Source organism: Channa argus, chromosome 13, assembly GCF_033026475.1.
Source record: "Channa argus isolate prfri chromosome 13, Channa argus male v1.0, whole genome shotgun sequence".
Lineage (NCBI taxonomy): Eukaryota > Metazoa > Chordata > Actinopteri > Anabantiformes > Channidae > Channa > Channa argus.
Window position 1 is genome coordinate 10,389,773 of NC_090209.1, and position 26,980 is coordinate 10,416,752.

Consider the following 26,980-nt stretch of genomic DNA (forward strand, 5'->3'; position numbering starts at 1 on the left):
TGTTGTGTATTTTTACATCTGTTTGGTTGTGCTCTTGATATGCTCTAAGGATGAGAAAGACGGATAAATGTTAAACACTTTGTCCTAGATAATGCTACACCTATGGCAACTTTTTCACAACACAAATGTTAAGAGAAGTAGTTTTCTGGAGTTTTATATTATGATTTTACAACTTGAATCTTATTGAATTATACTAGTGATTTCAAGATTTAAAACTTTAGACCTCACAGATTGTTAGGCTTCCTTTTGGCATCGTCTGTTATTAACAATATGATAAAGCTGTCAGAAAACTGGAAGCTACAGAAAGACAGAGGCTGACTTGTGTTCAATTTTGCAGTGAGTAGCTTTCCAGACAAAGGAATCCCAACCTTTACCTTGTCCCTCACTTGCCTCGATGTTGGGACTGTGTTCGGGACGAATTGGCTCAGTCAAGGTAATAAACGCGTGGTGATGCATGATCATCACCATCAAGCAGTGCTGCTGTGTGAAATGGTAGGTGATTCAAAAGCAACTCTCAGCACAGTGCAAATGTACAGTGTACACACCGGGTTATCTTTTCACCTGCCAGTCTCCAAATAAAAGGGAGGAGGAGTCATGTTGCTACACAAGATTGGCCTCAACCTGTAACGCTATAGACCTGTCTGCGAAGAGGACAGAGGCAGCAAGGGAGGGGTAGCTGCCGACATAATTACAACACAGAGCTCCGAACTATCGGTAGACTAGCCGAACCAGAGTGGTATCTGTCTCCCCACCCCCCAAGTGTGTCCAGATACCCTGTTTTCGAAATGCTAGGGGAAGCGCATGTTTAATGGCATTGTGGAAGTCTCCGTGGTGCTTCGCGGGCAGAAGAGGAGACATTACGGCGCGAGTTAGCTAACGTTAGCTCGCTAACAAGGTCAGTTTGAATTTTGGGGTCTGTCGCTGTTTTAGCTGTAACAGTTAGCATCCTTAAAATGCTATTGCCTCTCGTATCACTCACAGAATTATCACGGAATCTGGTCGGCTGGCAGGGCAGATGACTAACCAGCTAGCCAGTTATATTTATCATCAGCACACTCCCCTGGCGTTAGCTTGGTAGTTAGCCCTACTTGGTGGTTATCGCTACTCAGTCCTTGCGTTTGTATTTGGCTTCTGTATTCGACGTGTGAAAGCGGTGGAGCTGGCTCACGCTTTCTTACCGAGGGTTACTGTCGAAAAGGGAACTTTTGTTGGTAACCCTGTCCGTAGTGTAGCCTCGCTGCGCTAACATTAGCTGAAATATGTTGAGAAAAGCTAACGTTAAACATTTGCGTTGAATGCTCCAGCGGCAGCTCGCAGCTTGTTTCCACCCAGAATAAAACAGGTGCATCCGCGCTTGTTAGCGATGGACAGATGCTGGAGAGCACTTAACACAGTTTCTGCTAAAGACAGATTTACCGTTTGTTATTGTGTCATAGCTTAGCGGAAGAATATCCCAATGAAGACGGCATATTTCCAGTGTGTGTGTAGTTAAATTATTTATCAAGGTTGAACGTCGTTGGTGGCGTTCTCATTTACAAAGGCCTTAAATACCAAGTCCAATAGAAACGAGGGCAACTGAAAAGGGCCCAGTAGCTAAAAGAGAGTTCGTTAGTTAGTTAGTTCGCTTACGCCATCTGAAAGTCCGAAACCTAATACCAAACTGGATACTGGGACATAGCGACATATTCGAGTCAATCTTCAAACATTGGTTTAAGATGGCAGTTTCGTTGTTTATTATCAACCACGGTTTCGATTGGTTTAACCTGACCGTAACTTGGATTTGTTAGCAGGAACATCTTACTATGTTCAGTTTTAGCTGCCACATTTCGTCCCACGAGCTTTGATTTAACATATGGATAATAACGTGTAACATCTAATCACCGGCCGTTGGGAATGTAAAGTTGGTTTAGACCAGCTCCGAAAGTCAACTGGCAGCACCGGTAATTTTCAGATTAAAGTATCATTTTGAGTAAGATTTACAGAACGTAGCCATAGTGTTGCTTCTATTTTACGCTAAGTTCTATTATTATGCTTTTGATATATTTGCAATAAGCAAAACGGATCAAAAGGATTTGTTGACGCCCAACACTGGGTATTCACAGCTTCCAGAAGTTTTGTAAGCTGTTAAACTAGTTTGCTCTCAGGTCATTGTGCCAGTTTAGACCTTCACTCAGCCAAGGCCCTTTTTGTGTTTCCTCTGTCCATATTTCATTACTTTGTTGAACAGTGTGGAGGGCAACACAAGGGAAACATCCAATTGCAAAGCAAGCTTGTCTTGTGGATATGTTTGTTATTCAGCTCATGCACTATCTAGAGGCTGCTGAATGTGGTACATCAATTCAATTGGCCCCGAGTGCCACTGTGCATCAGAGTCCTAATTATTTTTGATGGTTTTCAAGTTTTAACTACTGTTGAACTGCAGACAGTATGGATACCAGGGTTGTAAACAGTTTCACCCCCCCTAGTAGTGCAAGCCTCAGTGTAAAATGGGCAGAAATCACCCACACTCGAGTCTTTGCCATTGCACTATTAACCATACATAAAATCTATTCCAGGAACAGTGAGGTTTTAATAAGTGCTTAGTGTGTGTACTCAAGAATGTAAAGAAGTTATACAAATGAGTTGTCTCTGGATCTTTATGCTTTTGTTAAGACGGTCTGCTTTTTCCTTTAATGATACTTCCTTGTTACTCTTGAAGTTTACTCATCTAATTCACATCCTCTTGTGCATGTGTTTTTATTTTAATACTGTTTACTGGCTTAACTTAGTAACATGTTGGAACTCAGCAAAACAATGTCTAAACGTTTTATATTGACATTGTTGTGAATTACTCTCACGCTGAAATGAGAACATGATAGAATCTAGGCCATGTTGTAAAAATCTTATTTTGAGTCTTTTCAGCAAAACCTATGTTCATGATAATGTTTATGCTATTATGTCTTTATGCTCAGCTGACCCCCCCTGCTCCCAATATGAATTGATTGCATATTATAGTTTTTACAGCTGGAGATCTCGTTGTAACTGTCCACTTCTGTGCCAGAAACACCTCGTATCTATCTATGATAAATATCAGTACTGCTAGTTTCCACTAACTGTAGAAAATGAGAATAAACTATATAGCTTGAGGTGTTTTATCAGCCACTAATAGTAGATGATCTGCTGACAAAAGCTTTTCCCAGAAGACAAGTGTGTTACTGTAGCTGCTTTTTAGTATGTAAGTTTGTGCCTGTTGTTGATAAAGTTTTTTTTTTTTAATGAAAAGGCAATTGGTTGTTCAGTCACAATAGCACTGGCTGAGCTTTACAACACTATACAGATGATGGCTTCTTACAATTATATAATCAGATCTGAATAATGTGGGCAGTTACCGTAAAAGGGAGTGTAAGAGAAGAACTATACTTTATAGCAATAGAAGCCAAAGTTGAAAAAGCAGCTTTTTGTAATAAGATTTTTTTCATAACAATCAGACTTAATTTAAATTAAAAAAAACTCATAGTAATATATGTCAAGTGTTTTCCACACATGCAATGTACTTGGCTGGCCTTTCCAAGTATATTAGGCCACCAGGTTTTTATTTAATTTTTATCTGTTCGAGAAAGCAACATCCCTGCTGTTTTTATTAAATGAATTGCAAACAAAAGCTTTCTTTGCTACTGCATTTGGAAGCACAAAGTTTAGTGGATGACTATGCTTTTTCATGCCAGGTTGTTTTTTAGTAATGACTAGCTCTCATTATGCTTACTATGTTACATTATAGCTTATTCGGAAACGATGATGCTGGGTGTGTTCTGGCCTATGTTATAAATACAAATAAATGTATATTTGTGATTTGTCTCCTTTGGGAGCCCATCTATTTGTGGTATACTGTAGCCCTCTTTTACTGGCTGCATGAATCAGTAGAAACTGATTGGTAATCAGTTTCTACAATTGGTATTGGTAGGTGATTCGTCCAAAATCTCACAACCATATACTCAACCACTAATTGTTAATCTGTGCTTTTAATAGACCCAGATGAAGGCTATAGGCTGAAAAACGCTGGTCATATAACAATAAAGCTGTTCTATAATCCCCCAAAAAAAGGGTTTATGTGAATGACCTGTATTATACTTTAACCCCCTCTGCAAGAAGTCTTGAGTGCACAAGTTGACGTCACAGCCTTGTGCCAGTCAAACATTAGGATTAGCCCTCTTTTGCCTGTTTGAGTGCTACACAATTGGGGTTGGCCGAGTCGGCACAATTGAGACTTTAATTCCAGCCCTGGGGGCACCTAATTTAAAACTATATCCACGACAAAAAAACTTTAACACTAATAAGAATTAATATTCCCTAATATGCCTTGTCAGGGAAGTTAAGACTAGTAGAAAATCTTATTCTTTTCAAAATCTCTTTAAACTTTTAAGATGCATCAATGGAAAATTGAAATCCAGTTTATGCTGCTGTATGGTTAAACTGTTATTTCTTTTAGTTTATCATTAATCACACTAATGCTTGCTTTGTTTTTTCCCTATCCCCTTTCTCTCGTAGCTGGCTGACATGGCTGTCTAAAAGGCTGCCAAAGATCTCTTCATGGACCGACACCAAAGAAAAACCACTGCATCTGTGAGCATAGCCAATAACTAGGAAATCTGACACACAAGCGTATTATCAGGCTGACATTATTGCATGTGTCCTCTTCAGTTGTAAAGAGACATCTGTTGGGCAGCCCAAAGGCCTATTGCTATGCACTATAAAAAGAGAGACATGAGCTGTGGGGATGCTGGGAGGAACAACCTTCTGTCATGCAGGACTATCCTTCCGATAATATGGCTTCTAGTGACCATGGCCGAGGGAACTTTGTCAGAACAACAAGAGACAATGGTAGAGTTGATATCTGTGGAACTAGAGGCTTCCATGCAATCCTCTGTGCTCTCCGAGTTCCAGGCTGCGGCATCTTTAGTTGGTGAAGGGCCACCTACAGCTCTTCCAGATTCCTCTATAAAGAGTGGGGGAGTGCACACTGGCATCCCTGACTCCTCTGCAATTGTGGGCCAGGTGTTCCAGTTAAAGGTTTCACCGGGACCTGCCAGTGCAAGCTGTGATGTGGATGTAAGTGCACTTAAGATTTGACACAAGACAATGCAGTACTAAGATCTAGTGTTTATCTTTTGTGGGGAATATTTGGCTTGTAGTGTTAAATTCTTCATTCACATTCAAATGTTGTTTATGAAGTTTAATTCATTTATTGTCACAATTAGCCAGACAATTAGAGCAGGTCTTGGGTTTAAAAAAAGAATAACTAAATGGGGGTTAAGAATATATTTAGTTGAACGTCTCTTAAAAAGATGTGGTGCATTATTTGTTAGTCCAACACTGGTTTTATTTTGAGCAAGTTTGAGGATTTACAGGAGATGTTACATTTGACCTTTTTACTAATATAAGTCTACTTCCTTCATTTTGGATGTTAAGCCTGAATAAATAACTTAATTTGGAAATTGATGTTGGAGCACAAGGTAACAAGATTTTTGTATAGAACTGAATTTAAATTACTTTGAAAAATACAGATTTGTGGCCTTAGCTGTAGTCTACAAGTACATGAAAAGGTATAAATGTACTTTAGACTAAAGAATCAATAGTAGGTGTCAAGATGAATATGTGCTGGTGTTGAAACTTTAGAATATTTACTATCTATTTATATTGTTAAATTATGTTCCTTATGGGGACTGTAGTGGCCACATGGACGCCTTTTTTTTGGTGTCACTGTAGAAGTAGATAATCCATGGTATTCCTTCAATTTTGTATCACTGCTGATTGATGCTGAATGTGGTGCAATTTGTTCCAGTCCAATTGTAAAAGAAATATGATTATCATTGGTCCAAGTGTTGACAATGATATCCTGTCATACAGTAATAATTCTTAATGAGTACTGATGACTCACGCAGTTAGTATGAATGGGAGCTCACTCAACTTCCTGTTCATATTCGCCAAGCTTTAATAAAATGAGTAGATTTGATAAATTGAATAGAATACAGTGAGAGCATCTCTGCTTTTAGTTTCAAAGTGTTGCTCTATTTTGTTTTGTTTTTCTAGTTCCCCTTTCATTGGCAAGGGTCAATATTAAAAACAGAATATATATATATATATATATATATATATATATATATATATATTCACACACACACGCACGCAACAAAACAGATTATAGTTGCTTACTTCTATGACCGAAAAGGAGCAGTAAGAAAATTAACAATCTTGCTTTCCCTTGCGCAAAACCCCTAAGAAATAAGCAAAAAGACAGCTTGTCTGTCAGTTCCACATCTCTTTACTACAACAATTACTTACAATGACATTTGAAATGAGTCACTCTACTCTAAATAACTAACAAGAACTTCATATTTTCTATTAATTTTTTTACTTTTTTTTTTTTAAGCAGAAAAATATTTGAAGGGCCCTTTTACGTCATTTTCTAGTGAATTCCACAGTTTAAAAACACACACAGAAATGCATATTTGTTTTTAAAGTTGTTAATGCCAAGAAGTGCTTAAAATTACATTTCCTTCCATGATTCTCGCCCACAGAACTAAAAATAAATCGCTTCTTTAAAGTATCTGGAAATAATCTATTTCTTGCTTTATGCATAACTAACCAGGTCTCTAAGTTTTATTAATTCAGATTTTATGAAGAATGTATTGGTATGTTCTTTATATTAAACTCTTTTCTGGAGCAAGTACAGAGATTTTTATACTGCTCAAGTTAGAATTACCTCCTACTTTCACAGAGTAATGGAAATATGGCAAAAAAACAACAACGATACATTACCTGTATTTGGAGTGCCATATAATTGAAAACACACTTGACTTTGTTCAAAACAGAAATGTTCGTGGCCACTTACACCTACACAGTGACAACTACAGCTATCAACAACACATTTTGATCTTTTTTTATTAACTAATGCCAAAAACTTAATTTTGCTTGTTATAGTAAGACCATCTTTTTAATTTAGTAATTTCATTTACAATGCTCTACAATGTGCCCAGCAAACAAAACAAAATGCATTTTCTGTGATAACTTCTCGTATAATAGATTAATATAGAAAATGAGTTTAGACCCAACTCTACACATTTTCTTATTTAAATAACTGCTTGACCAATTTAAAACCATATGCTCCTAAATACAATTTTTTGTCTAGTACTGTTGTGAGTTTCTTCCAATATTTCAATTGGTACTAAATCTGTTTCTTCACAACCTATAGTGTCTCACTAAGTAACTTATTCTTTTCAATAAAATTATACATTTATTGTAGATTCAGAACTGAGAAAGCAATGAAACTATTCTCTAATTAGCCAAATTGTTTATCACTTGATTTAAAAAGTGGAATGACCTTTTTTATAGTGAAGTCATTGTTATCACACAACTTTTTCCTTAAAATGAAACGCACCCTTTTTTTGTTTTTGTATCTTTATTATATTTAAAGTGTTAGAGATCATATACTATAAAATGTTAACAGTGGCACTGTGCTTTTTCCTGTGGTAGCTCACCGAGATGGGAAAGGAGACTCTACCCTCCTGGCTATATTGGGACAAAGAACGCTGCAGTCTGACAGGCTTGGCCCTGGAGCAGGATAAAGGTGTTTATCATATCTTGGTGTCAGGAGAGGAGATAATTGAGAAGAATGGGAGCCAAGTGTTCCCTAGTACAGTCTTCTCTATTGAAGTATACCCAGAAGAACGTGCAGACACTGAGCCTACCTTGCTCACGCTTCAGTCTGATATGACTGGCCTCCAGCCTTTTACCTGTGGCTCTGAGGAGCCTGTCACTGTCCTTACTGTCATCTTGGATGCTGACTTGACAAAAATGCTGGCACAACAGAGGGTCAACTTACTGGGAATAATGGGAAAATTCTCGCATGTCCCTCTGGAGCACATGAGGGTGGTCCCTGTTGTCAACAACCGCTTATTTGACATGTCTGCTTTCATGGCTGGACCAGGGAATGCTAAGAAAGTAGTTGAGAATGGTGCCCTATTGTCATGGAAACTTGGATGTGCCCTTGACCAAGGCAGTATCCCTGATATTAGCAGTGTCCAATCCTCTGCAAAAGATGGGTCCATGTCTGCCATGTTGGGGTACCCAGTGGTTGGTTGGCACATTGTCAACAAAAAGCCCCATGGAGTAAAAAGGGTCAGACGGCAGTTGAACAACACTCCTACTCCTGTGCCCTCTCTGCTTCCTCCAACTACACACCCAGAGCCCCCTGTACGTGTTGTGCCTACTCCAACTTCGCCTTCTATTCCTCCAGCGACCGACAACTCCGCTCCTCCTGTCCGAGGCCCTTTACCTCTTCCAGTGAAGCCCACAATGAGGGTCAGAGATCAGATAGCCCACACACCAGTCTTTGGACCTCCCCAACCAACAAGAGTACTTGGAACTACAAGCACCATCCCTATCCAACCAACTATGACCCGGCCTACATTTGTGGAGGCTACAGCTGTGCCAACACCACCATCCACCACTAAAAGACCCAAACCTACTGCCACAAAGAAACCTAGGAAACCCAAAACCTCTACTCCTGCTCCCCGGGAACCCAAGTCCACCACAGCTAAACCGCCCAAACGCACCACTCCTCTCTTATTGGCTCCAGAATCGAATCAAAACCCAGAGATCCGCAACCCCATTGATCAGGTGAATGCATGGGTTGGCACATACTTTGAGGTTAAGATTCCTCCTGATACCTTCTTTGACAGGGAGGATGGTACTACTGATAAACTGCGTTTGACTTTGAAGAAGACCCCAAAAGAGGCAGTCAGTGAAACGTCTTGGATTCAGTTCAACAGCACTATACAGCTCTTATATGGCCTTCCAGAGGAGCAGCATGAAGGGAAGCATGAGTACTTCATGCTGGCCACTGATAAAGGTGGGAGGAGCATTATGGATGCATTTGAGGTACAGGTCAATCGTTGGTCTACTAATGACAAACCATCAGTTGTTTTTGCTGCTCGATTCCATGGTGACCCCAATACCTTAAGCAATGATGTCCATAAGAAGATTCTTTTGACCAGAAAATTGGCTTATGCCCTTGGGGATCGCAACAGCAGCACAGTGACCCTGAGAAGCATCACTAGGGGCTCTGTTGTGGTGGAATGGACCAATAACAGTCTCCAACAGAGCTCTTGTCCAAAGGATCAGATCACCGTTCTCAGTAATAGGATCTCTGATCTCAAAGGGATACCTAAACCAGCCTTCATCAAAGCCATGGAGCCTGAATTCAAACCCATTAACATCTCTATTCGTGGCACCAATAAATGTCAGAGCTACATATTCATCCCACCGGGAGAGGTGCCTTTGCCTGTTCTTCCTACAGCTACACCTTCACCTGGGACAGGTCGAAGGAGCACTGATGATGTTTACTTACATACGGTCATTCCTGCGGTTGTGGTTGCAGCCCTGTTGCTTATTGCCGGGATCATTGCTATGGTCTGCTATCGCAAGAAGCGCAGGGGGAAGATGACCACAGAGGAGCAGGCCACTTTCATCAAGAAAGGAGTTCCAATAATATTTGCAGATGAACTTGATGATTCCAAGTCACCCCCATCCTCCAGCATCCCCCTTATACTTCAAGAGGAGAAGCCCCCACTTCCCCCTCCAGAGTACCCTAATATGGCTGGCCCCCACAGTACTCTGCTTAACCAGGATCTGTTGGAGGAGTATTCACTTTATCAAGATGATGATCCTAATGCCCCTCCTTACCAGCCCCCACCACCATTTACTGTCCCTATAGAGGGCAAAGGCTCTCGCCCCAAGAACATGACCTCATATAGGTCACCACCTCCCTATGTGCCTCCCTAACAAACACTGGAGCTTTCAGTTTGGAAAGCAGGTGCGGTGTACGGATGCTTGTTGAAAATGAAATTACTTTGACTTTGAAGAGGAGGCAACATACTCATATATTTGAACATCATGGATAAGACACTGTATTGTACAATTCTACTACTGGCACAGGGCAAATGGATGGGGAACAGACGGTTTGTAATTCAGCTATCTTTTTGTTTTGTTGTCCTTCAGATCCGCTTTTGACTTCTTGCATATTCTTTTGTCTGTTTTTTGCCAAGAAGAGTTTGTTTTATCTTCAATGATGTGCTATTTCTATTGTATAGAAAATAATAAAGAAGCAGGAAAGACTGAAGTCCACAGGGCCTTTGAGCAGATGTCACCATGACAACAGACGTGAGGCTCTCCCTCACAATGTTAATCTTTGAGTTCTATATCACTTATCTGTCCTTGGGCTAGGTTTACTAAGATTTTGCACCTGTTATTTCTAGAGTGGAATGAAATTCAAAAAGCCAAAAAATCCCCATGAGATTCCTCTGGTACTTGATCACATTGGACATTTACACTGACTACGCCTGTTGTACACGTAGCTTAATTAATTTACAAAACAAAAGACTTTTTATTTTTATTTTTTTTGGTCTTGATGTGTGTGCCACTGAACCTGCCTGTGAGATGAATGGCTGTGCTGTTGCCAAGGTGATGTCTGTGGCAAACCTTGTGGGGTAGCTGCAACAGTAACAAAGGGGCCAACGCTATGCTGTGATTCCCAGCAGGTGAGATTTTATGACAGTCAATGAGGTGGATTGAGTGTCTTGTATTCAGTTGGTTTTACCGGTATGTGGGCTGGGTGGGCTTGGAGTACTGTATTATCACTCCTCTGCCTCTAGGTGTTGCACTATTTTCTTTAGTGCACTGCCTGTTGCCAGGTCAGATGAGGCATGAGGGCAAGGGGATGTACATAATTGTGTGCCTGTGAAATTAAACAACTCCATAATGTTAGTGTTTTATCAGTAAACTTAGTTGGGAAAGGCAGGGCCAGAGTGGGAAATAATTTTATTTTTTAATTGTATGTCTAGATTTATGGTCACCATCATTAGAAAATGACTTTAGTTTGTAAAGGTACAAAAGAGGGTTTACCTGCCCATCACAAAAAATATTGGATTATCTCAATATGATGGGAAACAAAGAAACCACAATATGTGAATTATGTACATTTCATATCTGATATCGCCACAAGAAAAAATGGTTAAAAATCTAATGTTTTTACTGAGTTTTTGATACAGTCTTAAACTTGTTTTATGAAAATATATTAATAAAATGTATACTATTTGTAAAGCCTCAAAGTTGTTGTATGGTCCCTTTTTATTTGGCAAATGGAACTGTAAATTACAGATGTGTGTAGCTGTATTAAACCCAATTTGTCAGTTAAATTAGAATGCAGAGCACAGTGCGTTGAGTCTCATGCTAGATGTATGGTAGCTTTTAGTGCAAACAGGTTAAGATGACTATTTAAATCCAAGCTTAAATTAAGTAAGTTTTATCCTACACGTCACTTGTCTTTCAGAAATATTCTGCCATCAAACATTCAGTATATATGATAGCAAAAAAGCTTTGATCTTTTATAGTTTTGTTTTTCAATTTATTGTCACGTTCTTGACAGAGGATAGAAAGGGGCTCTAATTAGCTCTAATGGTTAGTTGGGTTTGGCTATCACACAAGCTTTATGCTCTTTGTTGTAATTAACCAATTCCACAGCAGGCTGGCCCCTGTGAGACGATGTGATATTTTAAGAGCAGTGCTCCTTTTCTGTGGCATTTACGTGGGCAGTTTTTCTTTTTTTACTTGTTCTCCTACACCTCTTGGAGAAATATCAATAACAATGACTAATGGCTGCTCTCAAAAATGTTTTTTTAGTATGGAGCTTCTGTTATGATGGCTTATTCGGGAGAGGTCAAAAACCATTTTAGTGGTGTGTGACATGTTGAAAACTCATGCTGCTCTAACAAATGTACATTGGCAGTACAAATTGCAGCACTAGGCATTGTTCTCGCATAGACCTTGAAAGAAATTCTTGTGAAAGGTTCTTAATGTAATTTTGGCAATATGTACATGTTCACTTTTGAAAAGATACACAGTAAGGTGTTAAGGTACTGATTGTTTTCTTTTCCACAAGCATCGAGCATTGTAAACCTGACACATAAGAATTTAAATTATTTTTTTAAGTTCACAGAGGAGCACAGATAATCTCCTGACTGATTTTCTAATCTATGATTTCTTGCAAAAAGAAGAGTTGAGTTAAGTTATTGAAGAGCATAAATGTCTTACTTGTAGCAGGGAGGTGTACCTATAATTTGATTAGTCAGTGTGTCTCTGGCTGTATGTTTATGTGCAGTCTAATAACTAATTATGAACTTCATTATTTATGTGTTACTGTCAGTACTGAAATTGTCTGCCCTGTCCTCAGTCTTACTGGTCTTAGTTATAATGGCATAATTTGTAATTCTGTGGTGGGCTATGTTGCAAATTGAATATTAGAAAGCATATATAAATTAGCCAACGGCCATCCAAGTGTGGGCGACTGGCTACTGTTCAAGAAATATCGGTGACACTGGACTGGGGCACACAAACAGCCTGATTATTTGCATATTGTACTTTTAAAAAAAAATATATATATATTTATGCTCAAATACTGACATTTTGCCCCTAGATGGCAAAAGTAACTGGAATGACTTCAGATTTCGACTGTCATAATAATGTGTTGCGTAACAACACATCGCAGCAATGAGACAGTAGAAACCCCCACAAGTGCAACATACACTGATTTTGAAAACTTATTTCTTGATGAATTTTTTTTTTCAGTTATATTATTAAAATTAATTATAATAGAACCGCATCAATTTAACTCATTATTTCTTTAGTCTGGCTAACATTTGATGGTTGTAGGTTTTCAAATGTAAGAATTAGATGTTTTGTCTGAAGTTGAACGACAGTACATTTAATATGTTTGTGTTTTGGGCTCATGCTTGGATGACTTTTGATAATGTCACCTATGTCAAATGATGGAAATAACAGTTGCAGTTCTAGAATTCAACATGGGTAAAAATGTTAATGTTAATTACTCATGTACTACTCATTGCAACCCTGTTCTTGCAGCAATGGTTAAATTAGACCCTGTTAGGCACTTTAAAAGCTTGTTTTATTATCAGACTGCACAAGTTGCATAATGCAGGACTCTAAAGTGACAACTGAACAAAATCTTTTCTTGTTTTACAAAGCACATCTACTCCATGTAAGAATGTACTGTCTATTAATATACTCCTTCATGGATGATCTAACCGCTACAAGAGCATTTAAATAGTTTGAATCTACAAATGGATTCGAGATCATCAATAACAGCAGCAGAAGCAGGTAATGCAAGTATATCAAAATGTGGAGTTGAGGCTATTTTATGCCTGCCAATCTCTCACCTCATCACCGTCCCTCTCTGCAGTCATTAATAATGTACAATGATTTAGAGTTAATGCATGTGATGAAAAATATATAACCTCATGGAAAGCGATAGAAATAACTGACCTCTCAGTTGTCGATGTGATACAATGCACATGAAAAAATGCTGTTATAATTCCTTTGCAGCTCTTCACACAAAACCAATAATCTCATCTCTATCATGACTTAATTTCTCGAAGAAAAGCACAGAAGATGAAATACAGATGTGAACTTATCATTCCCAATTGTTTGAATCTGCTCCCCATATTTCTACATAGCCACATGTGACATTTCTGACACCTGCTGTATCTTTATTTCCTATGCCTTCAACATGAAAGAAAACTGGTGTTTTGTTAGTGTGATTTTAATTCCTCTGGTCCAGACAAATTCTAATTAGGCCCATAGCCATGCCATGCCATGCCAAGCTCTCACTGTAACCAGGAGGGTAATTATTTCCATTACACAGTATTATTGACACCAACTTTTTTCTTGATCAAAAAACAAAAAAAAACAACTAATCAGACTTTATATGCACCCTATTGTTTGAGTAGGTGGTAACATGATCTGCTACTTAACAGGGGAAACAGCAGAGAGGGTATGATGGTGGGCAGCGCCACATGATGTAGACAACACAGTAATAGGCCTCATTAGAGGCCCAAAGCCCAAGAAATGTGGCACTCTGTTTCCCATTAGTCTGAAAGCACAATGATAAGAAAAACATCGTAATGAAGAAGGATAATTGTCAGGGAAGCAAGCAGAACACATTTCATATTTTATACAGACAATCCATAACAATGTTTAACATATCATTAAATGTACCAAAATATAGCATATGAAATGTGCTTTATGGTGAGACAGGCAGGCTACTGCATGTTATAGAGAGACAGTGAATTACTAATACTAATAATAATGTTCTACTGAAATGTAAACATATTAAATGTTTCCAGAATGAAACCGTAAAATTTAATTCTAATAAATCTGTTGCTACCATTGCTCTGACAATAACATTTATCAAGAATATAATGGAAACATCCAAGTGTTGTATCAGCACAACACTGGCTCGGTTTTGTGCAGCATCTCAACCAATTAACCATTGTCATACAAAACTGGTAGGCAGCAATTTAAAAAAGAGACTCAGGTTTATAGCTTGTTGGCTAAGAGTTAAATAGCTAGCCAGAAAGCATTTTTTTATTTTTTATTTTATGCTAAAATTATTATTTGAACCATTTGAGATCAAGCCAGTGTGGTGAGCTTCAATGGTGAGAAACAATTACACGTTATTACATTACACAGTGTTAAGTATGAAGTCAAGGCTTTGCTTTGTTTGTCTTTGTTTTGTAAAACCAGCTGTGTGATAGTAACGTAATGATCTGTGTGTGATGCATGTATTGATAACCAGGTTTTACAATTTCACAAGTGATGTGATGCACTTTTATCAGCTCAGAGACCACTAGCGCCTACATGTAGTTTGTAGAGTATAAGTTTTATTGTCACCGGTGTGTGATTTTGGTTATTGCACGCTGAATTGTAAGCATGCATTTGCTATTGTGGGAATAGAAACACAGTTTAAGAGCTTGTGTCACGTACAGAATTCTCAAAAGCAGATTTCGTTTCCAAAGCATCAACAATGGAGATAAAACAGTAAGATTTAGGTAGAGCCTGGGGTGGATTTATAGTGTTTACGGTAAAACTAATGTTGAATACTTTGTCATCCCTAGTGACACAACAAGTATATAATATGTCTCTCTGTATGCTTGTGTTGCAGCATTTGAAATGAAGCTAGCCCACTTTATCTGGGGGTTGCAGCTCGCCCTCCTACCTACTACTACTATCAATGACAGCAGCACCATCTGGTGAAAGAATATAGTAAGTTCATTTGACTGATTCCCCATGATGACTCAATGGTTGATTGCTCTGAGAGCTGAACAGGAAGTCTGTTTATAAGTACATTTTTATATCTGGCTGCTATGGTTGCAGATCTTACATTCTGCGTCTTACAGACACAGAGATTGCGTGTCTCTTAGGCACAGTGAGGCAAAAGGAGGGAGAAAGGTAGAGACAGAGTGTCACTAGATGGCAGTAGCATCACACTATACCCAGGATACTGATTAATAACCTTTGCATGAGATCATCTTTTGTAGACAAATCATAAGTAGACTTACGCTGTGGTAAACAAAACACAAAACTGCAATTATGATTTATCAGATAGTGTGTGTATAGAACATTCTATCATAAGATAGCTGAATGTGTTTAAATTCATTACCTTTCCATGAGGGTTACTGTGCTACATGGGAATCAGAGAAGGTGTCACTGATGTTTGCTATTTATTAAACAGTGTGTCAGCAGAGAAGTGATCCTAAGTTAATTCCCCTTGATAATGAAATGTGTTAGCTCTCTCTTAAGTCACACTCATAATTAGAAAGTGAGATAAGTTAGAACAACTGTGGGACTCCATAATTCAGTCACAGATTTAGAAAGTGTGGACTAATTGCATTTTGCTTCTTATCTCATAAATAGGATCCATTCCAGAGCTGGGATGGAAATCCTCATCTTGAGTCATGGAAGTAACCTTGTTTATGTGCATGCTGTGGCTTTTCAGAGGCATGACAAAGCTAGGAAGTTAGGCAAGGGGGAAGGGGGTTCATAACCAACTAAGGGAGAAAACATGACAGATGCTGCCTTGTACTGGCTGCTCGCACTGGCGTTAATGGTGTGAGCAGCATTTTAAGCTGACACTTGCTGCAGGGGCTGAGGGCAGCGGTAGACGCTTGTCATGTGAAACGTTATTAGGACCATTTACATGGCTGTGCATTTGAGCGTAGAAAATAAACAACATCACTGAGGTCAAGCGCGCAAACATGCACACGCCGGGCTGTGTAACATCATGTTGAACAAACGTCCACCTGACTTGCAAAGATCACAGCTGAAACAACATGTTACTTTTTCCTCTAAATAGCACACAGCAAAGCAGCAGGAACATCATCACTTTATGCACCATGCAGCATTTTCCTCTCTGTGGTTTGTGCCTAGCTTGATGATGCTAAAAAATACAGCCCAGACAAAATACAACATCTCAAAATAAAACATGAGGGTTGCTCAGTATGAGGTTGCTGTGCACCACTGCTACCTTTAACTGGCATTATGTGAGCTGCCGCATCTCATGTTAGCACAGGATGTTTGTTCAGAGCTTTGGTCTCTGCATCCTGCATGCTCCCTGCTGGCCTGATGACCAGATGGGTCAGTGATTGTGTAGCTGGGGCTTGGCGGGCCCCTTCTGTTCTCTGCAAGGGTCCACTCATGGGACTGAAACCCCAGAGACCAGAATTATAGAAGCTGGATCACAAGGTAGATGGATTGCAAGCTGAGCTGAGACACACACATGCACAAAATCCCCACACAGGTATGTTGAGAAATATACACAGCTCTGTGGAAGCCAGAGAGTATGTGTGCACACAGGGTGATGTGTATTAAATATTAAACTCCTAGAGGAGACAGATCTGTCAGAGGGCAGAATGTTTTACTGATTAACAGGGAAATTAACAAAAGAAAATGTGATTTTATTTAATAAGCTAGAAGCAGACCTGATCTTTTATCATTTCAGACAAGCTGTTCAGGAGGGTTACATTACTGAAGTGAGATTTTTCTTGCCATGTCATGTGGAAATTTAGTCAAGTCATCTTCAACTGTTATTGCAGTCCATTAACTCCATTGTGAAGATACATAATTGATGCAGCCTTTGGGTAGAGTTTAATCAAATAGAGAGTGCTCCACACTCCACCGCCAACTAAAAAATGAGACACACAATATTCAGCGTTGTAGTTTGTGAAGACTATAATTCACACTTTGAATTGATTTATAATCATTTGACTGTACATTTCCTCCACAGGGCCCAGAGCAAAATGTCATAGCTTTTGAGCTTTTAAAGGTGGATTCATATGAAGTATTCATGAGGCAGAATTAGGATCAGTTTTAAAAAGAAAGACTAAGTTAAACACCAGCCAGAAGTTTCTGCTAAACTGTTCCCAAACAAGCATCAAAAGGTGTGATTTCTTTCCCTCTGTACCTCTTGATTTCATTTCATGTTTGTTTGATGCGGATTTCTATCACTTTTCTCCAACTATTCATTTCCATTTCAGTATTTTGTTTCACTTTAGGCATTTACTTTTCTTTGAAATAACAGTGATCCGTGTGGGATGTGAAAATGCATTGTTTATGGCTTGCTCCTTGAAATCAAGGGCTTAGCTCTCTAGTTAAATTTCACAGCCAGCCAACACTTATCTCTGTCAACTCCTGTTTAAGCCACAGATGATTTTCCATGGTTTAAATGCTGTTGGCTTTTGTTTGTTCCTTCAACCTGAGCTGTGACTCAATATTAAAAATGTACAGCTTTTTGAATATTTTATACAAGCTTTTAAAATTGAGTTGTATCTTTCGTGCAGCTAAAGCATGACAAATATGCAACATATTCAAGAGATGTGAATATGTATGCTAACACTCGAATGTGTTTTCCTGACAGGGGAAATTGGGGGAAAGCATCAAATTAGAGCACCTACTCAGCTGTGAATTCTGAAAAGCACTCGTCTCACTCAACCATCTTAACAACACAGCAGTCAATTAAATTTGTGAAGTTAGATATGTAATTTTAATAATCATTAATGGGGAGGAAAATTGAATGAGATGTGTGAATATTAAGAGATGAGGAGGGTGAGACAGACAAGTGAGAGAGGTATAGCAGTCATTACTGTATAGGCAACACGTACGAAATCCCCAGTTAAGGTGAGTGAAGATAAAGGAGGTGACTGAGCTAATTGTGTACTGTCAGAATCCATATCTCTAACGACTGTCAAATGAGCAAATTTCAAATGTATTCTCTCCACCCACCCAACTCCCCCCGAGAGTAAAAGTAGTGAGACAGAGAGGAATAAATATCAAGAGACACTAATGTGATGATGATGATGCCTTCTCTTCCGCTGATTAAAAATGCAATAAAGTTGTGACGACCACGAAGAAACACACACACACACACACACACACACACACACACACACACACTGCAGCCAAAGCAGGGCAAGGAGTAGCTCCATGGAGCCACAGATATGAAATAGCACCTAGTGACCCTCAGCTAATTTATTTACTAGGAAAAGAGTCAATGTATCTTTCTCCTGAAATAGCTCATAGAAAAACAAACAGAGTATTTCAATGGTGAAGCCTGTTCACAAAATCTACTTATGATCCTTCTTAAGATGATAATTAGTGCCTATGAGAAGATGCAGATGCTATGATTCATGTCTAACCGATGGGTATCTTACTGTACCACTAATTATAAACTCTTATAGTCACTATGTGCTGGTAACAGTAACTGGCCTGATTTCCTGGGAACAGAAGAGATGCAGAGGAAGCAAAAGATGCTGGTAAACAAAAATAATCATAGGAGGTTATGAGTGGAAGATGCAAAAAAAATAAAAAGAGCGTGTTTAACCACCCTACACTATATCAGGCCTCTGTTCACTCCGATCAGTGACGGGAAGCATATAAAGTTCCACTCTGACTGGAGTTGGATAATTGGACATTTATGGAAAGGGTAGGAGAGCCCAGGGCCCAGCAGCCATGAAACAGGGCTAATCTAGACTCAGCATCAGTAAATTGTCTGTGAAAGAGTGCATCAGGAGTTCTGACAAGATAAAGAAGGCTTTCCTCAAAAACAGGGCTGGACCAAAGTGACATGGAAACTGAGAGCAAAGCAAGCCTGAGCCACATAAGGCGCACCCAGAAATGTGCATTTCAGAAAGCAGTGGTGTCACCTTGTCATCCAAACCGGGTCATGCAGACTTGTAATTCTGACATGGTGAGGACAGTTTTGACAACTTTGTAATGAGACCGCTCGTAAAGAGTCAGAAATGTTGGCGGAATACTCCGTCTACATTTCTCTGCGTCTATAAAATCTATTGTTCCACTTCAGATGTTCCACACATAATAACGTGTGACTGGCAGTCCTTTGAGTTTAAAACATTTATGTCCTGGTGGAGTGTGCCTTGCTTTCAATGCACGATTATTAGTTTTCTCCCTTTGATGTTTCCCCTACTTGATTCTCACAGGAACCTGCTGCCTTCAGAACAGGTGCGAACTGAGCAGGTGGGCTCTTACATAGAAGCTTTGAGAGCTTGGAGTAAATCCTACCCCACACTATTCAATGTAGGTAGAAAACATTCCTGAAGTTGCCATGCTTGGATTAAGTAATTCCTGCATTTCAAAGATCCAAAATGCCATCTCTTGAGCTGTTCAGTGTGTACTTTCTTTTTGCTGAGCTGCAAATCTAAACTCTGTTCAACCCCTACTGATTACTTACACACAGACACTGACACAAGCAATTAATTTGGTGGGGGATAGACTAGTCTTAATTGGGCATAAGTGGGATCTTACTTGGCCGTGTGCAACAGAAAATGACAGACTGTGCGTATGAGGAGTAACGACCATCTGGTCCCACAGGAGTGAGAGGAGGAGAGAGATGCCAGACAAATGGAAAGAGAAACAACAGAAAACCTGTGTGGATAAAGAACTCTTTTCATCCTTTTCCTCTTCTAATACGTGCACAAACATAGAGTAGGAATCACCATCACTTGGTCATGTATCATTTGTCCATATAACAGCCTAGAGGGAGACGCTTACTGGGTGAAGAAACAGAAGTCTCTCATGTGTGTCCTATTCATGTTTTTATATAATAATCAATATTGAAAATAGTAACATTATGCTTGGAGGCAGGCACAGGTATAAAGAATGGTTAGCTCGTAAAGACTTAGCCATCAGCAGAACAAATTGATCTGAGCTGTTATATAATTCATCCAGGGGACTGGTGGTGGGACTTGCAAGGAGCAATAGCAAGCGAGAGAAACAACGGATGAGACAGAAAGAGCAAAGGGTGAGTAAAGGACTCAGCTAGTGGACATCCTCTTGTCTCGCAGGGCCGCATCTCCTCTGCATGGCAGCACTGCTCAGTGAGCTCGCTAATGTGCTCCGTCAAGGGGTGAGACAGTAAACGGGGGCATGGCATTTCCATCAGTTTATAGAAAGCACCAAAAATGACCCAGTAATTATTTGGACTTATTATACATCAGTTTAAATACGTCAAATACTTTCCTGCTATGAAACACGAACAGACAGAGACACACACACACACACACACACACACACACACACACACACACACACACACACACACACACACACACACACACACACACACACACACACACACACACACACACACTCACACACACACACACACACAGAAATAACAATGATATGCTGTCTGGTTTAATTGTATAAAAGATAACAAAATGATTTTATTACATGTTCATAATTTGACAGACATCACAACATACTTGCATGATTGCTTTGATATCAACATTTCCCACACCATAATTAGGCATAATATACCCAGTACGAAACTCTATAAAACAAACATGCTTGCAGATACGGGGTGGGGTGGGGTCAAGTTAACAACAGATTAAAGCCATATTCTGTCATTTATTGAAGTTTAGTTCTAGTAAAGAAAACAAACTGCAGAAAGATGCTGAAGCTCATTATCATTTTCAGAATTTATTTCTCTCTTTTTTTTTTGTTTACATCAAATAGAACAGACACACATTGGCACATGCAAAGTGAACACTTTGTGGTGCTTTTCATAACCATTCAAATCCAATTTGAACAAAGACTGGATATCTATTTTTGTACCCCAAACATGAAAATACTCTCAAATATTTACAAAAAAATATATACTTACAATGCCCATCATTCTAAGTACAATAATCATCTGGGACTGATTAGAGTTGATTTCCGTAAAACAATATTCTGTATGTGGCAGAACTTGCTGTTAGGTAATTAAATCAACTTCGAGAAAAAGAGGCACAGAAGAAAATCACTTATAAACAATACAAAACAGAAATCAGATAATGGAACCCCCAAGAGAATATGGCTTTAATGACATTTCAAAGGAAAATATCTTATAAGCAGACCCACTGTTCTTGTTCTGTAGTTGTCCTCATTCACAGTGGCCCCTTTAAGCAGGCAAGTTGTTTTCTGTCAGAGAGAAGGGGGCCACAACACAAGCTTAAAACATACAGTTTGGTTCTGGAGGCCGACCCAGCCACACTGGCCTACAGCTGTGCTAGTCTCTGCCAGGACTCATGTATCATGTCTGGATGAAGGGTGGATGTTATCCACAGCCCTGGAGTGCATAGGTACTGCAGGTGGTGCTGGGCTGCCCGCACACTCTCTCCTTCCTGTCTCTGTCTTTCTCTGTTCCTCTAGAGGTCCCCTCGCCTTTTTTCAATCACAGATAAAGGACACACAGCATTCATTTTCAAGCAGATCAGATCCTGAGGTTGTTGTAACTCACATATGTTTTCTTGGTTGCTTGACCTGAGAACAGAGTAAAAATAGTTTAACATTTACTTTGAGCAGTGCTAAAACACACAAACACAAAAAGAAAAAGGCAAGTAAACATCATCAGAGCTTTGGTAAACTCTTCCTACTGCGCCACGCATTCTTATCACCAGCTGTGCGCAATCAGTAGCAACATTTTCTGGCCTAGTGTATCATTTCAACTCGCAGTGCCCCCATGTAAAGCATTAGTTTCTATTTTCAGATGTTAACTAGTGATAAAAAACACAAACACCACACAAGTGGGCACCAAACAAATGCTAGGGCATGCAATGTGATCCCAGTCTGGATTACCATGGAAACATATCTGAATGTGGCTGAGTGCCTAGGTGCAGTGTGTGAGCGTGTCCCCTCATACTGTATATCTGTCGCTGCGAGAACTGATTTGAGTTTCAAACCTTCAGAGTGAAGGTTTTGTTTTTTCTTTTTAGTAAACTGAGGTCATTCCAGCTTGAAAAGACTTCAATAGGTTGTTTTAGGGTAGGAAGTAAATCTAGAGTTGAACTTAGTCTTTAGATTAGGATGATATTTGAGCAGATGTTTGATGTTAGTGGTGGTTAAGGGATAAGGAAATGTGAAGGTTGTCAGCAAGTCCAAGATATCTGCATGCGCATCATCCTTTCTGGTCGATGTGCATTTTCTTAATTGCAGACATTACTTTAAATTCTCATCTACTGCTTTAATGTTGCTATGGCGACCAACTCCCATAGGCTAAGCAATTAAAGTTGCACCATTTCTTTACAGCTGCATTTTGTAGTCTTGGCCAGAAAGAATGATGAATAAAACATTAGTAAATCTACAACAGATTCTTGCTGGTAACTTTAAACAATTTGAGGACGCTCAAGTCATTTTGGAGCAAGATCCTGTGTATGTGTGTCTGTGTGTCTGTGTGTTTGTGTGTGTGTGTGTTTGTGTGTGTGTGTGTGTGTGCGCGCATTTGTTGGCTGAACCTTTATTGAGACATCAGTTTACATCATCTTGGTTTTTAACAACAGCTTATTATTAATTTTATATTTTTCCCTGCTGTCATGTTTTCTTAGCACAGTATTTATTGGTAATGAAATAAATTTAATGTGTAAAAAATAAAGGCATCCACACATGCCTGTTTGGTTAATTTATATCAGCAAAAAATTGTCCAGGACAGTTAATCATTTCAGCATCATTTCTGAATTACAGGGTAAATCCTCCTGTCTACAAGTGCCGTAATCATGAAGATATTACACCGTATCAATACCAAGGGAAATCTGCCGTTAATGCTCTTAATCCCATAAATCACTCCAAGTCATCTCATAAAAGGCTGATGGGCAGTGAAAGGGAGGTATTTGGCACTCTGATGGTTACAGGAATTGACGGACAGTCTCCAGGGACTGGTCGAGGCACAGTTCAGGTTTCCGGGCGGTCATGCACATAAATTCGCCATTAATAAATGTCACTTCCACTGCTGCTAAAAAAGAAGGGCAAGAGGAGAAGAGAGTGCACAGGGAGGGGAGACGAGGAGAGAAGATGTTCATGTAGGAGAGACAGAAGGTGAGAGACACACAGAGCAGATGACACGGTGAACTTTTGGGAGGACCTCTCAGGGGCTGCCTGCCCTGCTTGGTGACTGTTCGTGTGCTGCTGTGACAGATGTTAAGGTTTCAGTCACTATGCATGTATTTGCTTCATGAGCCACATGTGAAAGGCAAATAGATGCTAACCATTCCCTAATACACTCGCATCAGCACTCTGACTCACATGTGTGCAACTCATACATTCTGTCACATGCTGACACACACAATGAAAACCACATACGCAGATCCACATACACTGTTACACATACACAAGCTCATTCGGCTCATGACAGATGAGTGTGACAACTGTTGGGTGTTTGGAGAAACTCCCAGGAAAATCTGTCATCTCATAGGCATAATTCAAAGAGGGGTTGAGGGGCTGGTGCACTTGTGGGTGCCATGATCACTCTGTGTGATTAGAAGCGTTGTGGGAGAGGAGGCCTTTGGAGCTAGTGATGTGTGATTTGCATGAGCTGTCAATCATCTCTGTCTTCATCCTGACAACCAGAGAAAAGCAAAGAGCTTCCATGGCAACATCAGTCTAATATTCAGCTTTAGCAGCTTTTTTTAGTGTTGGTGTTTCTAATCCAAGGGCTATATCACCTAGTCATGTAGGTTTCACCACTCAAATACTAATACTAAGTATTGTCTTTGCTAACAGGATCATGCCTACGATTTCAGATGAAGGGGGGTATGAGCAACATGTGGCTACAGAGACACATTTTCTCCTTCCATTATTGGTGACAAAGCATCGCTTCTTCAGAACTCTTCACACAGCCACTCCCTGTGTTTTGCACTTGGGCGAAACATTCAACCATTTATCAGCAAACAAGATCACTCGAAACTCACTCCATAGCACATTACACATACATTTTTCCCACTAGCCACACAATTACATTGCTGAAATGGGAATTTGTAATACAACATCGGAAATATGAGAAATAATATACACCTTTCACTTAAGTAATAAGAATTTAAACACCAGTTGAATCTACCCTTCCTGAGAGTACAGAATGTAGACTCCTGGGTCTTTTTTGTTGTCTGCATCACCTCCTAATCTCTTAATTTAATAACTCATTAACTGAAGACAAAACAGACAGCCACTGTGTCCGCTGTATTTCACTAATACTCTTTATCGAATTCATGTGTAATCCTACCTCTCATAGATTTTATCACAACCACATGGCGTTTTTAATTACCACTTAATAGCTATTTCATTTAGTGTTAGATAGTAAAATTACCAGATAACATACATACAACATACTATGTAGTCATATCTGAGAGTACATACCTACAATACGTGGCTCTGAGGCTATGAGGCTTTGTGATTCTCTCACCAGGTTACTTACTCATAGGGTCAGCAGCAGGGTTCTCACAAAGCTCAGTCTTAGCCTCTCCATTTGGCCTCTCGTTGGGTTTCTGGGATAGACGTGATGACATTGTGGCAGCTGTGACCACAGCCTTGAAGCTACGCTTCCTCTTCTGTACGTTTAGCTCAGGGTGGAAGATAATGATGTACACCTTGGGCATGTAGAGCATGCCGAGTGCTACTGAGGCACTGAGGTTCATAGAGATGGTCAGGGTTGTTGTTTGAATGTACAGCTGGAAGGAAGAAGCACAGACAGGCAAAAAGAGGATGTTAATAAACACTGGAAAGCAGCATACATAAATATGCAGTTATGTTGTCTGTGGCTTAAACTTTGATTTGGTAGCTGATAGAAAATGTGGGATTAGCTAATATTTAAACCCTTATTAAGAAAAATTAGAGAAAAGACAGCCATGACGGCTAAACATCTGGGGCCAATATAGAACAGTGTTGAGCAAAGTAATGAGGCCCAGTCCTAATTATAACCATCACTGGATAATAAAATCTAAATGCCCAGTGAAAAGTTCATTGCTTGTCCTTTTTTTAATGCTGGACTGAAGAAAATTCTGCTGACAAAAGGACCATTAGGGCATGTTTGTCAGATATACTGGAATAATACAAAATCCCCTCACAGGAAACAGATGATTCGTTTCAGTGATACAAATCCTGTTCTTATGATCTAACATTGTTTCAGATACGTAGGTGGCCTGGATATTTGCTATGTGTAGCTCTGGGGAAAGGAGCAGTCATGCGCACGGTAATATAATCCAGTAGCATTTATTAAAGCCTGACCTGCAGCTACTCACTCATGTCAAAGACGGTTCAAGCGTATTAATGACAATAGCAGAAGCATCACCATGATTTTGTCAAAACATCCTCACATGGCCTCCTTTCTACTAGTCTGACCCGTCACTAGATTAATAGATGACGCTGGATGAGGATCTGTCCATGACATGTTGAAGTCACCTTTCCTTTCCCTTTCATTTCAGATGTTTTATCCCACCACTGAAGCCTTCATTAAACAAAGCTACAGCCCCTGAGCTACATACACCTCCACTGACAATTGCCAAGTCTATTTTAATGTAAATTCCTCCTAGAGTACTAAAAGTCTAAGCATGGAGCAAGAACACAGCATCTGCAGTATACAGCAGGTCTACATTTGTTTTTCTGCTGCACTGCATGCAGTGGAGTGCTGCCTGTGAAAGGCCTTCACTGTGTTAAGTGCTAAGATCATTCATAAGATTGCCATTCATGTGAGCCTTACACACTCTCTTACAGTAAATGCTTCCTCCATGACATTTCTTATCAGAGGTTATGCAACACCTTTCACATTGTCCAAATGTAATTGCAAGCTTATATAATTCAGATCATGCTATGAGTAAGTTTAAGACGAAATTTAAATGGTAACTTCATTAAAAGGTAGTGATTTCACTAAGAAACTGAATTCAGACCAGTAGCACACAAGAGCCTCTTGTTTCATTGAAGGCTCTTGGAGGAGAAAGAATCACTTCAAGTGGGGGCTTTATTGTTTTAAGTGCAGATCACCAAAGCCTCCTAATCTACTGCACTTGAAAGCATCGGATGTCGCTCTTTTGCTGCCTTCCAGTCAGCCACTGGTAATGTGGTTGGGGAGAGGATACTGTTGTAAACGCATTAGCCAGTACAGTGTATCTGCAGAGCAGCAAAATGCGCAGAGATTCAGTAAGAGGAAGAAATGTCAACATTTGCATACAGTTTTTCTTGGTAAATAGCACAACTAATGGTAATTCCTTTGATTCGAGAAAGACTCATTTACATTCCAGTCATGCCTTTGTCTTAACCGATCATTCAGATGCTTGATATGATCAACATGCCAATACGCTCAACTGCTTCTTTCTCTCTCCATCCCCTCCTGCTTCTCTGTGGAGCAGTATCAGAGTCAGTGATCTGGCTGGTGCACCATGCATTAATAACTGTATGAATATCACAATGGTCTCACTGCGCCCTGCTCTGTGTGACTCTAAGCTGGGGGAGAATGGGAATGTTGTTCTTCCCCCAAAAGTCTGAGCTGTGATTTTGCAGCCTTCATGATTAGTTAGTGGGGCAGCTGATCAAAGCACTGCAAGAGATACACTTGGTATCAAATATAATCACTAGAGAATCTCCACCCTGTTTTCATGTTTGGTAATTGGTAACCTGTCTGGTATCCATAGCAACAAACACTACAGAGTTTGGTGCGAGCAACTAAACACCATTGAAATAAGCTTTTAATGAGATTCTGATACCTTAGACGATGCAGTGCTGACCCCATCAGAACTGATTTATTGACCATGTTGGATAGTTGATTCCGGAGCGGGCA

The 26,980-nt window shown here is 39.7% G+C and overlaps 2 protein-coding genes across 4 annotated transcripts in view; one reads left to right on the forward strand and one right to left on the reverse strand.

Annotated features, from left to right (window-relative positions):
- Positions 1–619: 619 nt before the first annotated feature.
- Positions 620–11,144, forward strand: LOC137139246 (dystroglycan 1-like). Its single transcript, XM_067526257.1, has 3 exons — positions 620–895; positions 4,525–5,085; positions 7,510–11,144. Exons 2-3 carry the CDS (start codon positions 4,720–4,722, stop codon positions 9,817–9,819), a joined length of 2,676 nt encoding a protein of 891 aa, XP_067382358.1. The 5' UTR covers positions 620–895; positions 4,525–4,719; the 3' UTR covers positions 9,820–11,144.
- Positions 11,145–20,447: 9,303 nt separating this feature from the next.
- The window catches only part of LOC137139247 (metabotropic glutamate receptor 7-like), a 55,793-nt gene continuing 49,260 nt past the window's right edge, over positions 20,448–26,980 (reverse strand). The window contains exons 9-10 of one of the 3 annotated variants that reach the window (XR_010916288.1): positions 24,568–24,878; positions 20,448–21,705 (exon numbers count right to left, since the gene is read on the reverse strand). Coding sequence is in view for 2 of the 3 variants with exons in the window: in XM_067526263.1 (XP_067382364.1) it covers positions 21,469–21,601; positions 24,622–24,878 (390 nt within the window). In the remaining variant the exon portion in view is untranslated. The remainder of the gene's footprint in view (positions 21,706–24,567; positions 24,879–26,980) is intronic. The other 2 variants (XM_067526263.1, XM_067526258.1) reach the window with 2 other exon arrangements.

Excerpts from the sequence above, each read along its gene's own strand:
- LOC137139246 (XM_067526257.1), top strand. The coding sequence starts at position 4,720 with ATGCACTATAAAAAGAGAGACATGAGCTGTGGGGATGCTGGGAGGAAC. Across the intron at positions 5,086-7,509 it reads GTGCAAGCTGTGATGTGGAT|CTCACCGAGATGGGAAAGGA; the intron begins GTAAGTGCACTT and ends TTCCTGTGGTAG.